This window comes from Mustelus asterias, chromosome 2, assembly GCF_964213995.1.
Source record: "Mustelus asterias chromosome 2, sMusAst1.hap1.1, whole genome shotgun sequence".
NCBI lineage: Eukaryota > Metazoa > Chordata > Chondrichthyes > Carcharhiniformes > Triakidae > Mustelus > Mustelus asterias.
In genome coordinates, this window is record NC_135802.1 from 45,227,266 (window position 1) to 45,253,810 (window position 26,545).

Here is a 26,545-nt window from a genome sequence, read left to right on the forward strand (position 1 = left end):
TTCATAACCCCTCAGATACTGAAACAGTCCCTGTCCATATGCTGCAAGACCTGGACAACGTTCAGGCCTGGGCTGTTATGTGGCAAGTAATATTAGTGCCACACAAGTGCCAGGCCATAACCATCTCCATCTGGCCATCTCCCCTTGACATTCAGTTTCATTGTCATCATTGAATCCTCCACTATCAACACCCTGAATGTTCATTGATCAGAAATTGGAACAGGCCAGCCATTTAAATACTGTGGCTACAAGAATAGGCTACAAGAGGCTAGGAATTCTGCAGTGAGGAACACACTACCTGTGACCCCAAAGCCTGTCTACCTCCTGCAGGCATACTCAAAATGCTCAACACCATTCAAGAACAAAGCAACCCGTCCAATTGGAACCTTATCCAACAACTTAAAGATTCAACTCCCCCCACCCTGATTCACAGTGGCAGCAGTGTGGCCCATATTTAAAATGTACTATAGCAACTCACCAAGGCTCCTTCAATAGCCCCTTCAAACCCACACCCTCTACCATCTAGAAGGATAAGGGCAGCAGACATATGAGACACAACCACCTGAAAGGTTCCCCACCAAGCTACACATCATCTTGACTTGGAATTGTATCGCCATTCTTTCTTTGTCGCTGGGTCAAAATCCTACAACTCTTTCCTAGTAGCACTGAGAGTGCACCTGCACCACACGGACCGCAGCAGTTCAAGATGGTGGCTCACCATCACCACCTCTAGGTCACTTGGGGATGGACAACAAATATGCCTTACTCATGATGTTTACATCCCATTAAAAAATTAAAATTAAATGTATAATTGGATTCAGGAAGGGTAAATATGTCTGCATCCTCTCTGTATTCCTCTTTTGAAGTTCACATATGTGGATTTGAGGTCAGCATCAGGTTCAGCTATAATGCCCTCTGTAGTTGTATGTACTGTCAAGGGTTACATATGAATAATTGCCACTTGTGCCTACAGAATCATACCCCAAAAAGACGTAATGTCTTGAGGAAAATAGACAGGATGAGGATGGCAAGAATGATTGATTGTCTGCAAATATCGAATTATTGGTTTATAATCCAGTACTATTTCTTTTGGAACCTAATTTATTTTTGTAACATTCTCAAATTAATCAGTAGGTAAAAGAGACATAGAAGTAGTTGTAGATAGTAAAATGCAAAGCTTGTTGAAGTTGTCTTAATACAGTCCATTTTAAACTTTGTGCTAATGTTTAGTTCTTTTTATCTATTATTGCTGTCAGGAGTCAGATCCACAGAGGCCTCAGAAGAAAGGTTGCCCACACAAACCTTTGCCTAGAAGTGCGAGACAGTAGATGTCCATGTTCAAATACAACAAGATCTGGACAATATCCAGGCTTGGGCTGACAAGTGGCAAGTAACATTCGCGCCACACAAATGCCAAGCAATGACCATCACCAATAAGTCTCACTCTAAGCACCGCCCCTTAACATTCAATGGTGTTACCATCACTGAATTCCCCACTGTCAACATCCTTGGGGTTACCATTGACCAGAAACTCAACAGGACTTACCACATAAACACAGTGGCTACAAGAGCAGGTCAGAGGCTAGGAATCCTTCAGAGAGTAACTCGCCTCCTGAATCCCCAGAGCCTATCCACTATCTACAAGGCCCAAGTCAGGAGTGTGATGGAATACTCCCGACTTGCCTGGATGGGTGCAGCTCCAACAACACTGAAAAGGCTTGACACCATCCAGGACAAAGCAGCCCGCTTGATTGTCAACACATCTACAAACATTCAATCCCTTCACCACCGACGCTCAGTAGTAGCAGTGTGTACTATCTAAAAGATGCACTGCAGCACCTTCCAAACCCACGACCACTTCCATCTAGCAGGACAAGGGCAGCAAATAAATGGGAACACCACCACCTGCAAGTTCCTCTCCAAGCCACTCACCATCCTGACTTGGAAATATATCGCCCGTTCCTTCACAGTCGTTGGGTCAAAATCCTGGAATTCCCTCCCTAACGGCATTGTGGTTCAACCCACAGAACATGGACTGCAGCGATTCAAGAAGGCAGCTCACCACCACCTTCTCAAGTGCAAGTATAGAATCATAGAAACCCTACAGTGCAGAAAGAGGCCATCTGGCCCATCGAGCCTGCACCGACCACAATCCCACCCAGGCCCTACTCCCATATCCCTACATATTTACCCGCTAATCCCTCTAACCTACGCATCTCAGGACACTAAGGGGCAATTTTAGCATGGCCAATCAACCTAACACTCACATCTTTGGACTGTGGGAGGAAACCGGAGCATCCGGAGGAAACCCACGCAGACACGAGGAGAATGTGCAAACTCCACACAGACAGTGACCCAAGCCGGGAATCGAACCCAGGTCCCTGGAGCTGTGAAGCAGCAGTGCTAACTACTGTGCTACCGTGCTGCCCGTCCACTGTGCTACCGTGCCGCCCGTCCACTGTGCTACCGTGCCGCCCGTCCACTGTGCTACCGTGCCGCCCGTTACATATGAATAACTAGGATGAACTAGGGATGGGCAATAAATGCTGGCCAGCCAGCACGCCAATGTCCCATGAATGAATTTTTAAAAAACAGAGCTGCTGACACCTTTATTAAAACTATATAGGAATTATGTTCATTTCTTAAGAAAAATCTTTTCAAATTGGAAGAGCAGCATCAACTGAAAAAGACAGATTATATGGGAAATTTGAAATGGATTTTGAAAAAAGAGTATGGCATCAGTATAGGTAATACAGTTCATATTTGAGCTACACAAAAGGAATCAGATTTCTTAAGTGATTCCCAATCTTGGTCCAGGACCCAGAATCAATGTAAGGATCTAAAGTTCTGTATAGGGATCTCTCTAACTCAGCTATGTACCTCAAAAGAAAGCTTGTTGTGAGAGTGACATCCTGAGCAAGAAACTTATGATGTTTTTACCGACTTTGTTTCAGGGATGTCACAACTACTCACAATGTCTCTCCCAGCCCAGCACCCGCCAGCTCTAGCGAATGTTCTCTTCCCCAGCTTCCCTCGCTCCACCCCTCTAGATAGCAGAGGGTTGTGCTTTAGTCACATTGCCCCTCCCTGTGGGGAAATAGTAGACATCATTTGGTGTCAGTTCGGATGGTCTTTGTGAGTTTAACCTGGTGTTGTTAAACTTCTTACGGTCTTTGTGAGACCAGGGACTTTGCAACAATTCCAGCTTTATGTATCTGATCTATTAGGTAAGAAGGCAGTAAGCCAGACTAACAAGCCAGGAAATAGGACCATAAGCTTGAGTTGCATCGAAATTTCACTTGAGGGGCTTACCAAGAATGGAGTAATCTGTATTTTGTTTTATTATGCCTATCCTGCAGATCTGTTGTAAAGCCTCACTGGCAGGACCTGTTGCCGTGCAAGCTAGGAATCTGGTTTTATTTCTTTCTGAAGTCATTACCACAGTGCTATCAGGTAAGAGGAGAAGAAGCCTGAAAAGCTATTTATCTTTAATGTTCATTTGGTTGAAAGAAACATTGTTATTCTCTCATGCAAAACAGAGTTCCTGAAACAGCATGCTCCAAAAATTCAATTTACACATTTGTAACATCAAATCCCAACAAAATTTATTCTGCATTAAATATGATTATCTGTTGTAGTAATTTTCTGATCTATTGAGCAATATCCTGTATTCATTATGTATTCATGCCTGGTTTCTGAGCATTGCTGGCAAGGCCAGCATTTATTATCCATCCCTTGAATCTTGTAGGTTCCCATGAAGCCGCTACTCTTGGCCTTCTAGCTAGAAGCTAGGTGCTGTAGAAGGAGCCTTGGTGAGTTGCTGTGGTACATCTTGTAGATGGTGCACACTACTGCCACTGTGCATAGGTGGTGGAGGGAATTAATGTTCAAGATCATGGATAGAGTGCCAATCAAGCAGGCTGCTTTGCTGTGGAATATATTGAGCTTCTTGAGAGTTGTAGGAGTTGCACTCGCCAGACAAGTGGAGAGTATTCCATCACATTCCTGACTTGTGCCTTGAAGATGCTGGACAGGTCTTCCAGAGTCGGAGAATGACTTGCTCACTGCAGAATTCCCAACCTCTGACCTTCTTTTGTAGTCACAGTACTTAAATTGCAGGTCCAGTTAAGTTTTTGGCCAATGGTAACCCCCAGAATGTTAATGGGAGATTCAGGGATTGTAATGCCATTGAATGTTAAGGGGCAACCCAGCTTCTGCTTCAGTTCAAATCAGCTAACTTGATCGGGATTAGTGATTGAACCATTACTCACCAGGTTGGCATTGTCACTCCCATTACTCTGTACCCTCCTCCAACCCTGCAACCCTCAAAATTATTAGTTCCTCCAGCTCTGGTTTTGCATGTACAGTGCACCTGTTCCTTCGCCTCACCCTTGACAGGCATATTGTCAAATGTCTAGGCCCTAAGAATGAGAATTCTCCGGTCAGCCCCACACTCACTTGGGGCTCCCCGCAGTTGCTTGGGGTCCTTCCTGTGCTTGGGCCCTTCCCCTCGCTTGGGAGGGCCAACCCCCCCTCGCTTGGGAGGGCCAACCCCCCCTCACTTGACCCCCCCCCCCCCACACCTTCACTTGCCATCCCCCCCACCCCCACCTCCACCCTTGCTCGCCTCCCTCCCTCCCACTGCACTTGGTTCCCACCCCTTTCCCTTGACTCTCCATTGGCACGGTGGCTCAGTGGTTAGCACTGCTGCCTCACAGTGCCAGGGACCCAGGTTCAATTCCAGCCTCGAGCCACTGTCTGTGCGGAGTCTGGATGTTCTCCACGTGTCTGCGTGGGTTTCCTCCAGGTGCTCCGGTTTCCTCCCACAGTCCAAAGATGTGCAGATTAGGTTGATTGGCCATGCTAAATTGCCCCTTAGTGTCAGGGGGATTAGCAGGATAAATACATGTGGGATTAAGAAGATGGGGCTGGAGTGGGATTGTGGTTGGTGCAGACTTGATGGGCCGAATGGCTTACTTTTGCACTGTGGGGATTCTATGATCTCTTGCTTGCTCTCTGCCTCTCTTGTTCACTCCCCCACCCCCGCCAACTTCTCTCTCTTGGTTCCCCCATGCTTGTTCCCCCTCTTTCTTCCCCGCCTTATAATCATGATTAAAATCTGCTAATTTGATCAAGCTTTTAGATACACATCTGATATCACCTCTTTTGATACACTGTCAAATTGTGTTTGTTTGAACTCCTATGAAGTGCTTTTGAACTTTTCTTTCATTTAAATCTTCCTACTAAATGTAAGTTGTTTTAAATTGTTGTATACTGAATCATTGTGGAATCTAAAAATTCATGTGGAAAAATGCTGATCTTCATGCAGTGGTTTGACAAATGGCTGAACATGCCATTAAATGTCAGGTTTGATTGCTGATCTGTTCCGAGCACAGGGCTTGTATTTTTAATCACTGATAAATATTTTTGCACAGGTTCAGATTTTAACATATTGCATTGCATCCTTCATTATGAATTTTACTGTGTCTGTTATTACCACATGCCTTGTCTTGAGATGTAGCTAGTTTTACGTTGGCTTTCAAAGAACTCCTTTTGACACCTGTTCCGACATGCAGATCTTACACACCTAGCGGCAACCTGATGTAAGCTTAGTGAATACACTGAGCCTGTCGTTAAGAAGACCTCGTTTTATGAAAAAAGACTTTCTGACAGATGGTCTTGATTAATTCAGCAAGTTGCTGCCAGGTGCAGGAGACTTGTATGTCTGAATCTACAGCAAAATGACCAATGAGAAGTAGCTTGCAGCTACTTGTGTGTTTTCTTAATTTTAAAAAAAATGGCTCTTCAGTTCTTACCTAACTACAGTATGCATCATTTGTTGGCCAACTGGATGTGTCAGCAGAAACCTGCTAATTGGTCTCTGCTAACATCAGAGTAACCAAAACACTACTTGAACTGAACAGCTAAAACAGTAGAATGCGCGATCAAACTTAGTGCGATAGTCAGAGTGTATCTTTGAACAACCAAATAATTGAGAATTGTAGCTTCCTGTCAGATGTTTAAAATATAACGCTTGCAGTTTAGGCTTTTCAGTCTTGAAAGGACATATTTGACAGGTAACCTTACAGAGGTAAATAAGATGGTGAATTGTTTATACGAGTTATATCAAGAAAATTGCTTTCAACTAAGCCAAAGAACACGGTACGGTATGGTACGGTGCGGCACGGTAGCACAGTGGTTAGCACTGCTGCTTCACAGCTCCAGGGACCTGGGTTCGATTCCCGGCTTGGGTCACTGTCTGTGTGGAGTTTGCACATTCTCCTTGTGTCTGCATGGGTTTCCTCCAGGTGCTCCGGTTTCCTCCCACAGTCCAAAGATGTGCGCGTTAGGTTGATTGGCCATGCTTAAAAAAAAAAATTGCCCTTCGTGTCCTGAGATGCGTAAATTAGAGGGATTAGTGGGTAAATATATAGGGATATGGGTGGGATTGTGGTCGGTGCAGACTTGATGGGCCGAATGGCCTCTTTCTGTACTGTAGGGATTCTATGAACTTGGATTCAAACTGAGAGGTAAATTTAGAACTAACATTATTCTTCTCGTACAATGATCGATACATTTTATAGGCTCACATGAAACCCCCAGAATCAACTTGTCAACCAATCCGCACTCTCATACAATATAAATTGTTGCTCCTTTTACATTTGGTATCCTTGCGAATTGTCCTGATGAGTGCAAGACAAAAAGCTTTGACAAAAAGTCTCTCTCTTTCAGCAATGCTCAAATTCTACACTACCAAACGACTATTAGAATTCTTTATTTTAAATGAGAGGGACTTTAGGATCTTAAATGAATGGATGAAGCAATATGGACTGTGTGCCTTTTTCATCTGTAATTCTCCTTTTTGCTGTGGTAGCTGGACATGCTTTCAAACATGCACATACCTGTGTGTTCCCCTCCTGGCCAGACAGATCTCTAGTTTATGTTTATGTTTGAATTTAGCATAGAACCCCTACAGTGCAGAAGAAGGCCATTCAGCCCATCAAGCCTGCACTGACCACAATCCCACCCAGGCCCTATCCCCGTAACCCCACATATTTACCCTTGCTAGTCCCATAAGACCTTAAGACACAGGGGCAGAATTAGGCCACTCGGCCCATCAAGTCTGTTCCACCATTCAATCATGGCAGATATTTTTCTCATCCCCATTATCCTGCCTTTTCTCCATAATCTCTGATCCCCTTATTAAGAACCTATCTATCTCTGTCTTAAAGATATTCAATGACCTGTCCTCCACAGCCTTCTGCGGCAAAGAGTTCTACAGATTCACTACTCTCTGGCTGAAGAAATTCTAAAGTTTATTTATTAGTCACAAGTAGATTTACATTTACTGTGAAAATCCCATAGTTGCCACACTCCGGCGCCTGTTCGGGTACACTGAGGAAGAATTTAGCATGGCCAATACACCTAACCAGCATGTCTTTTGGATTGAGTGGAAACCGGAGCACCCGGAGGAAACCCACGCAGACACGGGGAGAACGTGCAAACTCCGCACAGTGACCTGAGCTGGGAATCAAACCCGGGTCCCTGACGCCACCAGCCCCTCCTCATCTCTGTTTTAAAGGATTGTTCCTTTAGCCTGAGGTTGTGCCCTCTGGTTCTAGTTTTTCCTACTAGTGGAAACATTCTCTCCACGTCCACTCTATCCAGGCCTCGCAGCATCCTGCAAGTTTAAATAAGATCTCCCCCTCATCCTTCTAAACTCCAACGAGTACAGACCCAGTGTCCCAAGTGTCCCCTTAACACTTAGGGTCAATTTAGCATGGCCAATCAACCTAACCCGCACACTTTGGACTGTGGGAGGAAACCGGAGCACCCGGAGGAAACCCACGCAGACACTGGAAGGATGTGCAAACTCTGCACAGACAGTCACCCGAAGCTGGAGTGGAACCCGGGTCGCTGGCGTTGTGAGGCAGCAGTGCTAGCTGCTGTGCCACCATGCTGCAGGGGGCATTCATTCACTATTGTAGGCCAATTTGGAAATTAATATACATCATATTGTAGAGTTGCTGCAGTTCATTTGTGGAAGATGACCAGGACATCAAGGGATAAATTGGTGGCTGAGGCAGATTACCTCAATTGTAGAGGTGATAAATTTGTAACCATTTGATTAAAAACAGTTTTGACTTTGGCTCGATGCAATATGATGGATATTTGATCTGCATATTAGCCTTCTGAAATGGTCGAGCAAGCCACTTATTTGTATCCAACTGCTACAAAGGAAACAAAAAGAAGTGAAACCAAATGGATCACCTGGCATCGACCTAGGCGCTGGAAACGATAATGGCAAACCCAGCCATATCAATCCTGCAAATTCTTCCTTATTGACATTAAGGGCTTGTGCCAAAATTGGGAGAGCTGTTTCACAGACTAGTCAAGCAAAAGCCTGACTGTAGGGGTGGCACAGCACAGTGGTTAGCACTGCTGCTTCACGTTGCCAGAGACCTGCATTCGATTCCCGGCTTGGGTCACTGTCTGTGTGGAGTTTGCACATTCTCCCCATGTCTGCATGGGTTTCCTCCGGGTGCTCGGGTTTCCTCCCACAGTCCAAAGATGTGTGGGTTAGGTTGATTGGCCATGCTAAATTGACCCTAGTTTTAGGGGGATTAGCAGAGTAAATATGTGGGGTTACTGGGATAGGGTGGGATTGTTGTTGGTGCAGGCTCAATGGGCTGAATGGCCTCCTTCTGTACTGTAGGGATTCTATGATAGTCTTACTCACGGAATCATACCTTACAGATAATGTCCCAGACACCACCATCAACCATTCCTGCATCTGCGCTGTCCCATTGGCAGGTCAGACCCAGCAGAGGTGGGGACAGTGGTATACAAACGGCAGGGAGTGGCCCTGCGAGTCCTCAACATTGACTTTGGACCCCATGTGGTTTCATGGCATCAGGTTAAACATAGGCAAGGAAACCTCCTGCTGATTACGGAGCACAGTGGTCAGCACTGCTGCCTCACAGCACCAGGGACCCGGGTTCAATTCCCGAATTGGGCCACCATTTGTGTGGAGTCTGCACATTGTCCCTGTGTCTGCGTGGGTTTCCTACGGGTATTCCGGTTTCCTCCCACTGTCCAAAAGATGTGCTGGTTAGGTTCATTGGCCGTGCTAAATTTTCCCTCAGTGTACCCAAACAGACACCGGAGTGTGGCGACTAGGGAATTTTCACAGTAACTTCATTGCAGTGTTAATGTATGCCTACTTGTGACTAATAAATAAACTTTACTTTTACTTTACAGTTGATGAAACAGTACTCCTCCATTTTGAACAGCACTTGAAAGCAGCATTGAGGGTGTCAAGGGCACAGAATGTACTCTGGGTGGGGACTTCAGTGTCCATCACCAAGAGTGGCTCTGAAGTACCATCACAGACTGAGCTGGCCAGGTCCTAAAGACCATAGCTGTTAGATTGGGGCTGAGGCAGGTGGTGAGGGAACCAACAAGAGGGAACAACACACTTGACCTTACCCTCACCAACCTGCCTGCTGCAGATGCAACTGTCCATGATATCAGTAGAAGTGATTGCTGTACGGTCCTTGTGGAGACGAAGTGCGGTCTTCACATTGAGGATATCCTGCATTATGTTGTGTGGTACTACCACCGTGCTAAATGGGATAGACTTCAAATAGATTTAGCTGCTCAAGACTGGGCATCCAAAGGAACTGTAGGCCATCAGTAGCAGCAGATTGTACTCGACCATGATCTGTAACCTCATGGCCCAGCATATCCCTCACCATTACCACCAAGTCAGGCGATCAAACCTAATTCAATGAAGAGTGCAGGAGGGCATGCTAGGAACAACACCAAGCAAACCTAAAAATGAGGTGTCAACCTGGTGAAGCTACAACACAGGACTACTTGCTTACTAAACAGCATAAGCAGCAAGTAATAGACAGAGCTAAGCAATTCCACAATCAAGAGATAAAATCTAAACTCTGTAGTCCTGCCACAACCAGCCATGAATGGTGGTGGACAATTGAAACAACGCACTGGAAGAGGAGACTCCACGAGTATCCCCACCCTCAATGATGGAGGAGCTGACCACATCAGTGCAAAAGATAAGGCAACAATCTTCAGCCTGAAGCACTGAGTGGATGGACCATCTTGCCCTCTTTCAGAGATGCCCAGCATGACAGATGTCAGTCTTTAGCCAATTCGATTCACTCCACGTGATATCAAGAAATGGATGAAGGGTATGGGCCCTGAGAATGTTCCAGTAATAGTACTGAGGACTTGTGTTCCAGAACTTGCCATGCTCCTAGCCAAGCTGTTCCAGTACAGCTACAACACTGTCATCTACTTGGCAATTTGGAAAATTACCCAGATATGTCCTGTACACATGAAACAGGACAAATCCAACCCAGCCATCAACACACTATCAAGCAGCGCTTACTCAGCAATAACCAGATCACAGGCACTCTGTTTGGGTTCTGCCAGGGTCACTCAGCTCCTGATCTCGTAACAGCCTTGGTTCAAACATGGACAAAAGAGCTGAACTCCAGAGGAAGTAAGAGTGACTGCCTTTCACATCAAGGTAGCATTTGACTGAGTATGGCAGCAAGGAGCCCTTGCAAAAATGGAATCAATGGGAATTGGGGAGAAACCTTGTTTCTCTGCCGGTTGGAGTCATATCTGGCACAAAGGAAGATGGTTGTGGTGGTTGGAGGATGGTCTTTGCAAATGTTTGCAGCAAATCCAGGATCACGAGCCTGGATTTATGCTGATAGATTACGTTACATCAAAGACTGAATTCATGTGCCCCTGGTGGACATGTTTCCTGCAGGAGGGGTGTGTAAAATGGGGTAGGTATCCATTCCACCACCTTCCCATCCACCCCTAAACTCGCCGTCATGTTGCTGGGGGGCATGGACTTGCCTGCTCTGTGGATCCTAGGCTTTGGGCTCCTATCTCAGCTGCAGTCCTGGCACTTGCCACCTTTCTTGCACTGCTGGGACTGATGGATTTGCCCCCAATGAGGGGGAGGAAGTCCCACTCATCCCTTGTTAATGAGCCCCGCAGTGCCTTATTGCCACGGGGCTAGCACCACTGTTTCTAATTGGAACATTTTAAGCAACAAGAAACCATGAAATAAGTTTGTATTCAGACCTCCTTTTTCTTTGACTCTCTAATGTTGTCTGCCCTTCTACTTCTCAGTGTGCATTGCATACAGAAGTTACAATTATAAACATGTCCAGCTGCTTTGTGCACTTAAACCTTGTTATTTAAAACTGTGAACAAAGTTCAGTTTATCCAGCTCTTTCTTGGAACTTGTTTTACTCAGTCTAATAGGATGTTATAAATTATAAACAATGTTTGGAATTAAAGTGAACTACCTAATTCGTACAGCACTTTTTATTCAAACAAGGAAAATTATTTGCAACAATGCATGGTGCATCAAGGAATATTCACATTCCTGAACATTTAAAAAGTGGAAACCAATTTAACCATAATTCACTGTTAACAGAAGTCTATTTTATACTCAATTCACGGTGTTTATTTTAGCAATACTTAGTCTGCTTTATGAAGCATGAAGCAATTTTGCAATACATTTTTGCAATATTCAGACATTGAAAGCTGGCATCTTTTGAAAGTTCTGAGATGTACATTATCATAAATTGAATTTAAACACCTAATTAAGAGATTACATAATAAAAGGGAAAAAGTGAATCCTTTCTGCTAAATCCCTAAAAATCGAATATAAGTACAGCCCAAGTACCGATTACATTCTTCTTTTGAAGAAACATTTCTATTAAAATTATTATATTCTGCACACTATAATGCACGCTACTCTGTAATTGTGCTCTATGCATTTCTATTCCAGACCTTTTTGTTTGTATCTAACAATTATACATTTTGGTTCTATAGTTATTAAAGTCTATCCAAATTGAAGTAATTCTTTTGCTAATATACAGTAATTATACCAATTATCCAGCATGCACAGTGCACATTTTCACATCTGTCACCAAACTGTGTGCTTATTTATATAAGAGCAGTTCTTACAAAAGTAAATTTCAGCATACATATTTTAAGTACAATCCCTCCCTCAAGCATTTGCCAAGTTTTAATATTGGAAGGTAAAGCTGATGGATGATATATTGTTGCAAACATTACTTCTATCCATATAAAAGCAACAGCTTTCACTTAAGATATTCTTGCCTTTTGAGGGAGAGTTCTCGGGTTCACTTCCTCGTCTTTCTATTCAGTAAGATAGTTTTATTCTATTCAGTAAGATAGATTTACAGTGAGGCATCTTCTGTGGTTGGAATTGATTTCCAAATGGGTGAGATGGGGACAAGGGAGGGAGTGGGGAGTGGTGATAGATTAATCAGAAATCCTCCTCCTGATTTCTATCCAGTGACTCCTTTGGTTTGGGTGGAGTGTTTGTCTATGTCTGATGACAGCAATTTTGTGATTGGATATGATATACCTCTGGCTGCAAAGCTTGTATTTATACTCTGTTGATACAATCAATTGAATTTTAAGAAATTCAAAGTGTTGGATATAGAACAGAGAGAGCTGCTCCTTCTCAGCATTGCTTTAGCTATTAAAATACATCGTCCCATTTCTAAACTCAGAAAAATATAGCTGAAAGATAGCTTTTGAGATCGATAAGTATATTCGCAGGCTTAATTAGCTGTTTTGTGATTTATGGTAAAAGACCTCTTTGCATAAACCAACCCCACCAAAATAGAAAATAAAGTGTGTGGGCTGTGCAGTAGGGATTCATGGGGCCACTAGTGCTAGGACCATGTTAACCTGAAACCACAAAGAATGTCCAGCAGGATGCTTCTGGTTGCTTCTGACATAGCTTACACAAGTTGCCCTGACTGAATGGTGGGCATGCTGTGCATATGTTGAAAGCATGCAGATTGGGAAGATTGTGACGTCAAAACCACTTGTAAGAGAGAAGGGAAGCTGTGTGCAGAGGGACAAAGAAGAGGGCCCCATCACCTGGGGTCTTTAGGGAGCACTTCTAACTCTGTCCTGGCCAGGAGCAGTGTGTTAAAGTGTCTGTGTTTCATCAAGGAGCAGATGACAAAAACTGTGCCACCTTCTAAAACCCAACCTGTGGTCTTGCAGCTGAGTGAGGAGGGCACTGCCAGTGGCTGTCAAGGTTATCATCACCTTAAAATTTTGTCAACAAATTCACCCAGCAAGCAATATTAGCAACAGCTTATAGTACACCGATCATCACTGTGTGAAGGTGGCAGAGGCCAGAATATAGGAGAGGGGAATTTTTCTTGTTCTCATTGACCAGAGAGTAGTAGGAGGAGCAAGCACATACATGACCTTGCCAGGCTAGCAGTATTCCCAGTGCTGCAGATACAGTTGATTATGCATGGCTGTGGACCCTACATGTTAACGGGGGAGGTGTTTTATAACTGCAGGAGCTCCTATTTTATGTTACATTGGTATGAGACCATGCCAGAAAACTTTGTCAGTGAATGCCCCCTTCTATCCTGGGAGTGGCCAATAATTTTTTATTCATTCATGGGACATGGGAGTAGCAGGCTGGCCGGCATTTATTGCCCATTCCTAGTTGCCCTTGTACTGAGTGGTTTGCTAGGCCATTTCAGAGGGCAGTTGAGAGTCAGCCACATTGCTGTGGCTCTGGAGTCACATGTAGGCCAGACCAGGTAAGGACGACAGATTTCCTACCCTAAAGGACATTAGTGAACCAGATGGGTTTTTCCAACAATCAACAATGGTTTCGTGGTCATCAGTCGATTCTTAATTCCAGATATTTTTTATTGAATTCAAATTCCATCATTTGATGTGGCAGGATTCTAACTCGGGTCCCCAGAGCATTAGCTGAGTTTCTGGATTAATAGTCCAGCGATAATACCACTAGACAATTGCCTCCCCGAAGCAGTGACGCAGTCATCTTGCCATCTTGGCCCACCGCAAAGCACCAGTGACAGGGTGCTGCTGGAGAGGGATACCTACTGTACACCTGGTTAATGACGTCCCTCTGCAACCCAACCGTTTGCCTATAAAAGCCATACAGCAACTTGAGATGTCATCGTGCAAATATTTGGTTTCCTGAAGCAAGATTCCACTGCCTGGACCACTCTGGGGAAGCCTTCCAGCGGTCATCGATGCACGCCTCAAAGTTTGTGGCAGTCTTATGCATCTTCCACAATTTTGTTAACATCAGAGCATGCACCAGGCATTTGGAAGCCACCTCAGGAAGCCTATCCAAGAGTGGTTACTTGGACTTGGCTTCCTTTGAGGTGTTATTCCAGCATCATAGGTGCTCCACAATTTCCAATCTTGCAATACATCTGCTACAGGCCATTAAAATGTCCTCTTGGACACAATGTTGATACAAATGTCACCACCACAAAAAACATTCTGTAAGATCTTACAAACCTTTCCAGTAATGTACAAAAACTGAATTACTCACCACCATGTGTCTGTCTTGTACATGTCATTGCTTCACCTAGCAATGGCATCCCAGTAGCTGCAGCATGGCTGACAAGTTAGAGCCAGACTCCATCTTGCTATTTGACAATGGCAACAGACCTGGCTAGCAAGCCGGCCCATGCATCAACCATCACAATGTACAAGCTCATCAAGGGTTCTCCTATACATCACCCCATTGGAGCTCACACCCAAGTCCTCTGTAGCAAACCTGGCCTGTGAGCTGGCGCACACACTTTCTTCTTGATCTGGCTGCAGCCCACTCATACTCAGTGACTCACCATCTGTAGATCCCCATTCTATACTACCCTCAAGTTTTTGCATTGGCATTATCTAAGATGGTGGCGGCATTTGTCAGAGCAAGTGGTGGTACTTGTTCAGAGAGGTCTGGTGTAACTCCAACTCTTCATGGTGAATGAAGCTGCATTGATTGGCCATGTTCTGATCCGTAGCCAGAAGCTGTTCCTGAGTCGGTTGGTACATGTCCTTTTTCCCAACGGAAGAAGGTGGAAGAGAGTATGTCCGGGGTGCGTGGGGTCCTTAATTATGCTGGCTGCTTTTCCGAGGCAGGGGGAAGTGTAGACAATGTCAATGGGTGGGAGGCTAGTTTGACTGATGAACTGGGCTTTGTTAATGGTATTTGAAGAAGTATTCACTGACCATGACCATTCTTGTGAGATGATTGAAACTCCTCTGGCACTGTAACAGGTCTTCGGAAGCAGATTATGAAAATTAACCTCCTTGACCACCTGCTCTAATTTCCTTCTCAATGTGTCTTTTTCCTGCCCTGTGGTCTAGATATCACTGATTCTCCAAGTTTACACCCAGTTTGCTTTTTACTGAGTTATTTGTAATTTCTTTTCAGAAGTAGTAGTAGTTGACTCTACTCAGGCATTAGTTAAGACAACACTACCTGACTATTCATCAATATTTGCTTTAAAATTTTATTTGTGCATGCCTGTTTTCTTCAGTATGCAGTTCTTTTTTTTTGTGTGTGGCTGTGCACATGTTTTTTTTATGGCAGAACCAGAGCTCCAAAATCCCTTTCAGGCTGTTGCATGACCAATCTGCTTTAACAGAGGCATTGCTCTGACTAGAAAGATCAGCTGTTGTAACATCAGCTGATTGTGTTGGTAGGAACATGTTCCATATAAAATCATTCATAACTATGCCCTCTTAACAACAGATCTTTCAGTTGAAGTGCTAGTATTTCTTTGAGATAAGAGTCGGGTTGGGTTCCATGAGTGCGGAGTTGAATCTGTTTGGCTCAGCCCAATCGCTGAATTAGGTTAGGCATACCGGTTAAATGTGTTTTGGTCAAATTATATATGCTCTTATGTATGAAACAACACCTACTGCAATGACTTGCATATGAAGTTCCTTATCTTTCAATTGCCAAACAGTGATGCATATTTTTCATCTTGCGTGCAACTTAGAGAAAAAATGCTCTTAGCCAAGTTGTTAGTAATATCCTTGGAAGAGCTTTAGTAATCTCATTTGTTTTTGTCCATGTAGGTACTTGTGCTGTTTATGGCTGGCTGTTCTGAACCTTATTAATAATCTATTTGCCACTTAATTTTAAATTTGGTTTTATTGTAGACCAAATGTTTCCTCTTGTGTGCGATCTAGAACAAGAGGTCACAGGTATAGGTTGAGAGGCAGTAGAGTTAAAACTGAGATGAGGAGGAGCTACTTCTCGCAGAGGGTGGTGGTGAATCTGTGGAACTTGCAGCCCCATAGTGCGGTGGAGTCTGAATCGTGGAATGGTTTCAAGAAGAAGATAGACATCTTTCTCTTTTTTTAAATTAGAAATAGGGATATGGGGAACAGGTGGGATTTGAGATCAGGGAGAGATCAGCCATGATCTGATTGAATAGTGGAGCTGGCTCGATGGGCTGAATTTGCCTACTTCTGCTCCTAATTCCTATGTTCCTATGTATAAGAGGTTATGCAAATCCACCTCTTACCTACTATTGATCAATCAGCACAGAGAGAACAGCTTTCCAATTTTTATTCCCCAATTGCAGTAATTGCCTAGTGTCTGCTGCTTGCGGAAACAGCATAGTTGGAAATCAAGAACTAATTTTGCAATGGGATGGTCACCACTGCACTGCACATGTGCAGTTTCAGAACTCCACTGTTTTTGCTTGGTTCGCTAAATTATATCTCATGTTGACTTTTCCGTTATCTATTTCCTTTATGCTAATTTTTATTCACAGTCATAAATTTGAAAGCTATTCCTCAATTTGTAATATGACATTTAATAGGGAAAAAACCATGTGTGAATTATGTATATACAATATTTTTTTTTAATGGAGTTGAAGGGTATACATTTTGTTCTTAAAACAAAAACCTGCTAAGAGCATTAGTATTTGCTAATAATTAAATCATTACAAAATTTGTGGTTCTAATTAGCTGCCATAGACTGCCATTCATTTTATTTTTATGCATGTAAATACTGTAGTTGATTATGTTGGGAAAATTTATATTCTTAAAAATATGACCGCTCATAATTGTGCATTGATTTAAATAGCTTTTTGAACATATTCCCATGTTTCTGACTATGTGCATGTTTTGTTGTAGGGTGTTAAGGATTTTTATCAGGAATGGAAAGAAATGAAAGTGAAGGAAAAAGAAGAAGCAGAGACTCAGACCCAGCTTGAAGCTGTGCAGAGTAAGAAACATCTGTGCTGTGTAAATGGTGTGCTGTTTTTGTCACTGGAGTGAGACAAGTTAACAGATAATGAACAGCTATCATAAAATACTTCACCTTTCTTCTCAATGGAATCATATTTTACCATAGTCCATAGGCTGAGTGATGACATTCATCTATTACTCATTGTCATCAAGAATCACTAGCAAAATATTTCACTAGCCTCATTACAATGTCTGAGAGACATAAGCTTACTGTGTAAAGCTATATATTATTAGCAGGCTCAGCTTTATTCTTGTATGAAATTGTCTCTAACTTTATATGGTTTGCTGAATCGAACAAAGACTGCTTAGCATTTTCAACACCCCTTTCTTCAGTATTCAGACTGAAACAATTTAAGACGTTAAAATTGTGGGAAACACCACAGCCTTTTGAATGATCTGGTATTGTGTTTCAAGAATCATGTCTTCTCATTAATATGTTTGGAAATCCTAGCCTTGAAGGTTTGAGCACATTGGAATCAAAATACTTTTAACCTGTGTGTATAAGAGAATGTTAAAATGCTCGTCTGAGTCTGTAAAATGGGACTTGAGTATTTCTATTTTCCTGGTTAACCTAGATGTTAAGTTGTTTTATTTCTAGCAGCATCACTTTGTGAATGCTATTGTAAGAAGAAATACAGTCAGCAACTGTTTATCTGAAATAAGTGTACTTACCAGATGGCTTTGTTTTTGAAATAACTTTAGTATACGTCAGTTCCTGTGTTGAATTGCGATAAATGTACTGTACAGCATTGTGATATAATGGGATCAGCCTTCTAAATGTGTTCATCTGAACAGTAGAATTTCATGAACTGTTTGGACTACTAGCATCTCCACAGTAAACAGCTAAGCGGTTGAATTTCAAGAATAAAGAAGTATGATTGCTTTAATGTTGATTGTCGCAAACAAAAACTACTGTTGTGGCAAAATAAATTTGCTAGTATATCCAGGGTGTCCTAAACTACACAGAAGGATATTGCTGTGTATCTCATAGCAGTTGGTTGTGTTCTTAATATGGTAAATCATAGTTTGGAAGCACAGTTAATGATAACATTAACATCTTTTTGAGAGGGTAAATGCAAATCATGCAGATTGGCATGGAGCTGTTTTATTCTGGCTGTTTTTCATGACCTAATTGCTAATCTGCCTGCATGTCTATCTGCTTTACAACGGAGATTGTGCAGTGTCCTCTAGGGACAGAAGTGGTATGGTAGTGGGGAATTCGATGCAATTTGCAAATTGAGAGAATGCAACATGGGGTCTCATTAAAGCAATGTGTTGCAGCAGAAGACAAGAGGTGTGAATAGATAATCTGCTGAAGCTAAATATTACCCTACTGGGTGCATCTTTGCACAGACGTAGTGAGCTATGATGTTATGTCTGCACCTTTCTGAGATTTGTTGGCAGTTTTCCATTTCTTTGTTGTGAGCAAATTTAAAAACAAGAAAAGCCGCTTTCCTTTACAGCAGTTCACAGCTTGCTCAATATCATTATAGCATTTGAAATAATTGATGTTGTCTTTTATTTCTAATTTACATCTATGAATCACTGAAGGTAACATAATTACCTAATAGTATTATTTCACCCCCATTTAGATATGTATTGCAGGTGTTAATAGATTTGTCAGCTTAAAAAATGCAAAAAGCTTTTTTATTGATCTTCCAATCGTTTAAGCTGAAAAGACGTTTTGTACCTTGCAGAAGAAAAAAGGCCTAAAGTAAAGAAGGCAAAATCTGAGTTTCCAGTGTACACAGCCCCTACCTCTGGAAGTATTGCTTGTGTGCCATTACATGAAGAAGCTTCCACTATTGAGGAGATTGAGGAGCAGGTGGCTGACTGGCTAGAAGACAGGTCAAGAGGGCCAAGAAAGGTAAGTGACACAAACAAATGTATTAAAAATGTAATACGTTTTAATGAGGCTACTTTTATTACATACCAAGGCATAGCAAACATGGGATGTGCTGTAGAAAAGTGTCTTGTTTTCAAAGTGATGTATGTTGAGGAAATGTAGTGCAATCTCATTGTTAACAGCAATAAAAATGCTGCAGCCCCATCAACTCTCTCTCCTGCAATGTTATGATTTTTTCACCCCTCATTTATCATGCCATTTTAGTTCTTGTATGAACAGAATTTTTCATACTTACGATTTTGCAACTAATGTTTATATGTAGGTTGTATAAAAGCAATATACATGTAATTTGCTGAACTATAATTAAAATAAATTGCACAAAAAGTGAATCAACAAGTAATCTTAAGTATGTTCTTACAGATTAAAGTTATTTATTTGTAACATGGCAGTTCAGTGTTTTGTCATTTTAAGGATATATTCATGCACCATTTTTAATTTTGCAAAAATTGTATGCTAAAGATAGTGTACAAATGTGGCTAATAAGATTGAATCCCTATGCAAACCCAAAAGTTGAACCCAATTGCTGACTGCAGTATGGATTTGCTCTTCTGGGATTTAGATCTTAAAAGATTTAAATTCAGACGAGATAGGGAATAGAAAATTTTCATTTCACCTCAAAATTAATTCTGAATTAGTCGTTGCACCTGGTGATACTGTTGGATATTTTAACCTAACTATGAGTGTCATGAAATTCTGATATCATGTGTGCCAGTATGAATGTACGAATTGTCCCTTAAAACCTGAAACAAACTCCAGAGTTTCTTGATACATGGATGCAGGTTAACCATTTCATTGATGTATTGTAATCGAATTTTGTTATTCTGGTGAACTTTACATTGCTTAGTGGATTTGAATATGTTTTTTAATGAAAGGTTTCAAATCTATGTTAATTTGGTATCTGTTTGGCATTTAAAATTTGCTACTTGGCTGCTGTTTTCATTGGCTAGTCAGATAAATACTAGTTTACCATGCTGTAATTTGCTAAAATTAGCAGCACGAGTTCAATTTTGAAGAAATATATGCTTGCAGTGTTACATGGATTTAGTTATCACTTGCCACCATTTGTGATCCTGGCTAGACCAAAAAGGTAGTGTAAATATGTAGCTGTACTTCTTCCAATTGGTTTAATCAAGGCTTAAAGGAACTGGAAGAAAAAATAGTTGCTTTTGTTAGTGTGTCTTGATATGATAAAAGCATAAATAAGTAAATGGACTTGAGCGCCACATCCCCACCAGTGATAGCTTTTTATTTTGTTTAGCAGTAGGATTTGGATTAAGCTACTCAGCACAAATCTTTTTCATGTCCTCAAGACAACACCTCTGGATTTGAAGAACGCAGAATTTGTATCACAGTAAATCATCGTGCGCAGTAAAAAATAAATCAGATTCTGATTTGTGCCATACGTCTGAAATCTCTAGAGAGCATTAAAGATGCTTTGCAAAATGTTGGTAAATATTTGGGATTAAACTTGGACCCAATTTACATAAAATGCATTAATCCTGGGAGTAGCAAATATTAGTGTGCATTACATCGCTCAAGCACATGATTGACAGAATTTAAAATAGAAACTGTAAATGATGGAAGTGTAAAGAAAACTATGAACATCATAAGGGACACTGTAAGGGAGGGGAGATAAAGAATTAAACATTTTGTACTTTGAAAGCACCACTTAGAAACTGCTGCTTTAGTGCCACAATGGTATTGAATCCCTTTTGACCAATTTGGACACTTTGAAGAGTTTCCTTTGAAGCATTTTGAAATGTATTGTTTTAAACTGAACCATCTCAGGACTTGCGTGTTTTGTGAATGTGACTTTTCGATAAAGTATGTGTACTTAAGTTTGACATTTATGTACAGATTTTAATTAAAAAATATAGTAGTGTTGTATTATATGCCAGGAGCCACTTGTGGAGAATAATAGCTGATGTAGAAATCACATGATTTTGAGTTATTCACTAAGTATATGGTCTACATTAAATCTTAATTGTTACTCAAGTAATAATTGCTGTTTGATATGTAGAATTTATTGTCTAGTGATTCTGCATGTAAATCATTAAGGGACATGCAAAAATATTACAATTGTTTCCGGTTTCCTCCTTTTAGAAAACTGAAATATGCATTTTTAAAAATACAAATATTACTTAGTCCTCCTCATATTGAAGGAGGTTTTTACTATACTATTTTAACCCTGAATTCTTCGCTACCGAATAAGATTTAATTTCAGTGTTAATGAATTTCTAGTTTCATTTAAATTCATGTGAAGTGCTTTTCTCCATTGTACATTATTCACACAACGCTGGTTAATAGCCTAGCATAATGGCTTCTGAGGAAATCACTTACTAAGCATGCACATGAAAATGTTATCATGATGCAGATAAACGGGTGCTGTACATGGCATCTTGCTGCTGCGTAGTATAAAGCCCGGCATCTGTATGCCTGATGTCAAAAATGTCATTGCCAAAAGTTCAGAACAAGTCTCATTCTCTTGGGTAGATTAGATAGGGGTATTAAACATTTTGAGAATTAATCTGACTTGTCTGGGGTTCCCATTCTTTTTTAAGTTTCTATTTTTAGGTTTCTCAGAGGCCAAAGCTGTTTGGCACTGGGTGATGAACCTGCAAGAAATAACACACTGTCTCTTTCAAGACAAATGCATAAAAGAAAAAAAATCTTTCTAGAAAAACTAGAAACAGCTGCAAGTAATAAATGTATCTAGTAACACCAGCTGCCAATCTGATCTCCCTTGATGGCCATATAGAGAATAAATAAAATGAGCAAAAACAAACAAAACCATTAGCCTATGAGGAGGTAAAATACAAAAGTGAAAGAACAGTAAGTGCGTCCTGGCTGTCTGTACTCCGTGCCTTTTGGCATTGACCCCTGCAAAACATTATCAGCATCAAAACAAATTAGTTGCCTCCATGGTTTAGTAGTTCAGTAGAAACATCTACGAAAAGTATGTTGCACTGTGGATCTTTGACGTTTCATTCACAATTGTGTGAGAGAGTGATATAAAATGCTTGTTACAGCAGTATGCTAAGTTCGTTTCACAAAATCAGCCTTTGGTTTTTATATATTTCAGAATAAGATAGGCATATGTACTAACCCTAAAAAATCCAGCCACAAGAAGCATGACATTTTTGAGCAAGAGGCAGCATTGGTATGGAGAAAACATTGCCATTGATCTTGCTGGGGATTTGACAACTTAGTCAATCCTGTGACAAACTTTATTTTCCTTGATGCCATAAACTCAAAAGGCATGGAATCAAATCTGCACAAAATATTTTTTTTCCATGTGTCAATGTCAGTGTACAATAGTCATGAACAGCAATAGGATGAACCAGTACTGGATTCTGTGTAAATTAAGGGCAGATGACATTTGATCCTTCTCAGGGGGTAACTACCTGCTTAGTAACTTTGGGATTCCTTCAGACTAATGACCTTTAGATCAGAGGATCTGACATGACCCGTGACAATCCTGCTAAATAACTGCATGAATAGTCAAATCAAAAGGTAAATGTTTCTCCTAAAGCGAGATTAGTGGGGACCTTCTAAGCTCGGTTGAAATTAACCCAATTTTGCACAAATGCACAGTTAGATAGAAAAGTAAGCAAGGAGGAAAATAAGTGAGGTGGATATAGATGGAATGCAGATAAATATAAGCTGAAATTGTCTGGTCTTGTATGTCTCGCTGCTGCCAGTGAGAAAGGAGAATTTGGTGCTCGGCCTAATCTCCATACGCAGAAGCGGGACTGAAGAAACCCAGCCACAGGTGAGGTCGGAGAATTCCGGGAATACATGGGTTGGGTGAATGGGCAAGAACATGGCAGAATGTGGTGTGGAAAATATGCTAGGCAAAACAACACACTGCATCGCCAATCTATATTTCTTGAATTATTAGTGACTTGGAATCAATATGATCTTCCATGCGTAGTGATTGTGTAGGAACATAGATTTTTTTTGTCTAGCAAGTTATTTTAGCCTAAATTACCATGCCGGTAGTCACAGGATACAGCAAGCACAATGTTGTTGGCTAATCATGGAAATTAGTCTCTATCATTTAATCTACAGCAGTCCAGGCATGAGGCAAATAAAATCTTCACTCGGAAAGCCTTGAATACCATAGGTTCAACAATTTTCTTTTAGTCATTCATGGGATTTGGGCATCGATTTTTGCCTATCCCTAATTGCCTGTGATAGAAACATAGAAAGTAGGGTGAAGTAGGCCATTTGGTCCTTTGAACCTGCTGCACCATTCATTATGATCATGGCTGATCTCCATCTCATCCAATTCAATAGTCTAATCCTGCTCCGCCCCCCCCCACCCCTCCCATATCCTTTGATCCCTTTTGCCCCAAGAGCTACATCTAACTAAATAAAAGCAAATTGCTGCAAAAGCTGGAATCTGAAACCAAAAGGCAAAATGCTTTAAAATCTCAGCAGGTCAGGCCAGAGGAGAGAAAAGGGGAGATAAGAGCTGACATTTCGAGTCCAGATGATCCTTTGTCACAAAGGGTCATCTGGACTCGAAACATCAGCTCTTTTCTCTCCTTATAGATGCTGCCAGACCTGCTAAGATTTTTCAGCATTTTCTCTTTTAACTACATCTAACTCCTCCTTGAAAACATTCAACGTTTTGGCCTCAACTGTTCTCTGGGGTAGCAAATTCCACAGGCTGACCACTTGCTGGGTGAAGAAATTTCTCATTTCAGTCCTAAAAGATTTACCCCCATATCCTTAGACTACGACCCCTGGTTCCAACATCCCCACCACACCCCTGCATCTACCCTGTCTAGTCCTGTTAGAATTTTATAGGTTTCTATGAGATCTCTCCCACATCCCAAACTCTCGGGAACATAATACTAGCATCTCCATTTCTCCTCATGCGTCAGTCGTGCCATCCGAGGGATCAGCCTGGTAAACCTTCTGCGTATTCCCTCTATAACAAGAACATCCTTTCTCAGATAAGGAGACCAAAACTGCGCACACTATTCCAGGTATGGCCTCACCAATGTCCTGTATAATTGCTGCAAGGCATCCATGCTCCTGTACTCGAATCCTCTCGCTATGAAGGCCAACATACCATCTGCCTTCTTTACCGCCTGCTGTACTTGCATGCTTACCTTCAGTGACTTGTGTATGAGGACACCCAGATCTTGGTGCAGATTCCCCTCTTTTAATTTGTAACCATTCAGATAATAATCTGTCTTCCTGCTTTTGCTACCAAAATGGATAACCTCACATTTATCCACATTATTACTGCATTTGCCCACTCACTGAGCTTGTCCAAATTCATTAGGTTATTGATTAGGTGGTAGTGAGCTAACATTTTGAATTGTTGTCATCGTGTCTAGATACACCTGCCATGCTGTTTGAGAGGTATAGGATTTCAACCAAGTGACCAAGAACAGCAACCATATTTCAGAGTCAGGGTGGTTGGTGACTTGGACAGAACTTGCAGGTGGTAGTGCTCCCACAAGACCGACTGAAGGTTTGGAAGGTAAGGAAGTATGCAATAAATGGTAGGATGCTAGGAAGTACAGAGGGACCTTGAGGTGCATGTCCATAGATCCCTGAAGGCAGCAACAAAGGTAGATAAGGTGATTAAAAAGGTATATGGGATACATGCCTTTATTAGTCGAGGCATAGAATATAAGAGCAGGGAGGTCATGATGGAGCTGCATAAAATCCTCATTAGGGCACAGCTAGAGTACTGTGAGAGTTCTGGTCAGTACACTGTAGGAAGGATGTGATTGCACATCTCTCTGTGGAGGAGATTCACTAGGATGTTGCCTGGGCTAGAGCATTTAAGCTATGAAGAGAGACTGGCTAGGCTGGGGTTGTTTTCCTTAGAGCAGAGAAAGCTGTGGGGGGAACATGATTGAAGTGTACAAAATTATGAGGGACATAGGGTTGATGGGAAGAATCTTTTCCCCTTAGTAGAGGGGTCAATAGCCAGGGGGCATAGACTTAATTTAAGGGGCAGGAGATGTAGAGGGGACTTGAGGAAGAACAAATCAATGCTTGATGGCCAGCGCAGATGTGGTGGGCCGAAGGGCCTCTTTTCGTGCTGTAAAACTTTATGACTAAGGTGTTGTTGAAGGATCCTTGGCAAGTTGCTGCAGTATAATTTGTATACTCTGCTGTGACTATGTGCCATTGATGAAGGGAGTTAATGTTTAAGATGGCAGATAGGGTGCCAGTTAAAGGGATTATTTTACCCTGCCTGAATAAATGTTCTGTGGATGTACTCATTCAAGTAAGGAGTATTCGATTACCTTCTTGACTTCAACCTTGTAGATAGCGGACAGGCTTTTGGGAGACGAGGTGAATTACTACTGTGGAATGTCCAACCTTTGATCTACTTCTGAAGCCATAGTATTTATATGGCTGGTCTGGCGTTGAGAGGTAGAGGGGACTTTAAACTAAATATTGGGGGAGATTGGAAAGTTAAAGAGAAAGGACAAAATACCAGTGCAGGGTATTGATATGATGACCAGAGTGTTACAGAGAGGGACATATGAATAATGAGCAGTAGTAGGCCATGTGCCTGCTCAAGCCTGCTCTGCCATTCAATAAGATCATGGCTGATCTGATTGTGGCTTCAACTCTACATTCCTGTCTACTGGCTATTCTCTTTGTCTGCCTTGTCAATCAAGAATCTATCTAATTCAGCCTTAAAAATATTCAATGATCCTGCCTCCACTGCTCTCTGGGGAAGAGAGGTCCACAGACTCGGGACTCTCTGAGAGAAGAAAATTCTTCTTATCTCAGTCTTAAATGGGAAATCTCCTTATTTTTAACTGTGTCCCCTAATTCTAGTCTCTTCCACAAGGAGAAACATCATTTCAACATTCGCCCTGTCAAGACCCCTCAGGATCTTGTATGTTTCGATAAGATTGCCTCGCATTCTTCTAGCCTCCAATGGAAATAGACCCAACCTTTCCTCATAGAACAGCCTTCTCATTCCAGGAACCAGTAGAGTGCACATTCTCTGAACTGTTTTAATCTTATGTCCTTTTTAAATAAGGAGACCAAAACTGAACACAACTCTAATTGTGGTAATAACTCTATACAACTGTAGCAAAACTTCCCTGTATTTATATTCAATTTCCTTTGCTGTAAATGACAACATTCTATTTGCCTTCCTAATTACTTACTGCACTTGCATTCAAACTTTTTGTGATTCATGTGCCAGGACACCCACATTCCTCTCTACCTCAGAATTCTGCAATCTGTCCCTATTTAAATAATATGCTGCTTTTTAATTCTTTCTGCCAAAGGAGACAGATTTAATTGTTACCCACATTATATTCCATCTGCTAAATAATTTGTCCACACACCTGTCCTATCTATATCCTTTTGCAGAGTCCTTATGTCCTCACAATCAGCAAATTTCGACCCCATCGTCCCAGTCATTAATATAGATTGTAAATAGTTGAGGCCTCAGCACAGATCTTTGTCGTACTCAACTCGTCACGTTTTACCAACCTAAAA

General features: G+C 41.7%; 1 protein-coding gene across 1 annotated transcript in view; it reads left to right on the forward strand.

Moving 5' to 3' along the window:
* Positions 1-26,545, forward strand: part of dnajc1 (DnaJ (Hsp40) homolog, subfamily C, member 1) — a 221,331-nt gene that overhangs the window by 118,190 nt on the left and 76,596 nt on the right. The window contains exons 6-8 of the mRNA XM_078234513.1: positions 3,360-3,453; positions 17,029-17,119; positions 18,840-19,009. Coding sequence (XP_078090639.1) covers positions 3,360-3,453; positions 17,029-17,119; positions 18,840-19,009 — 355 coding nt within the window. The remainder of the gene's footprint in view (positions 1-3,359; positions 3,454-17,028; positions 17,120-18,839; positions 19,010-26,545) is intronic.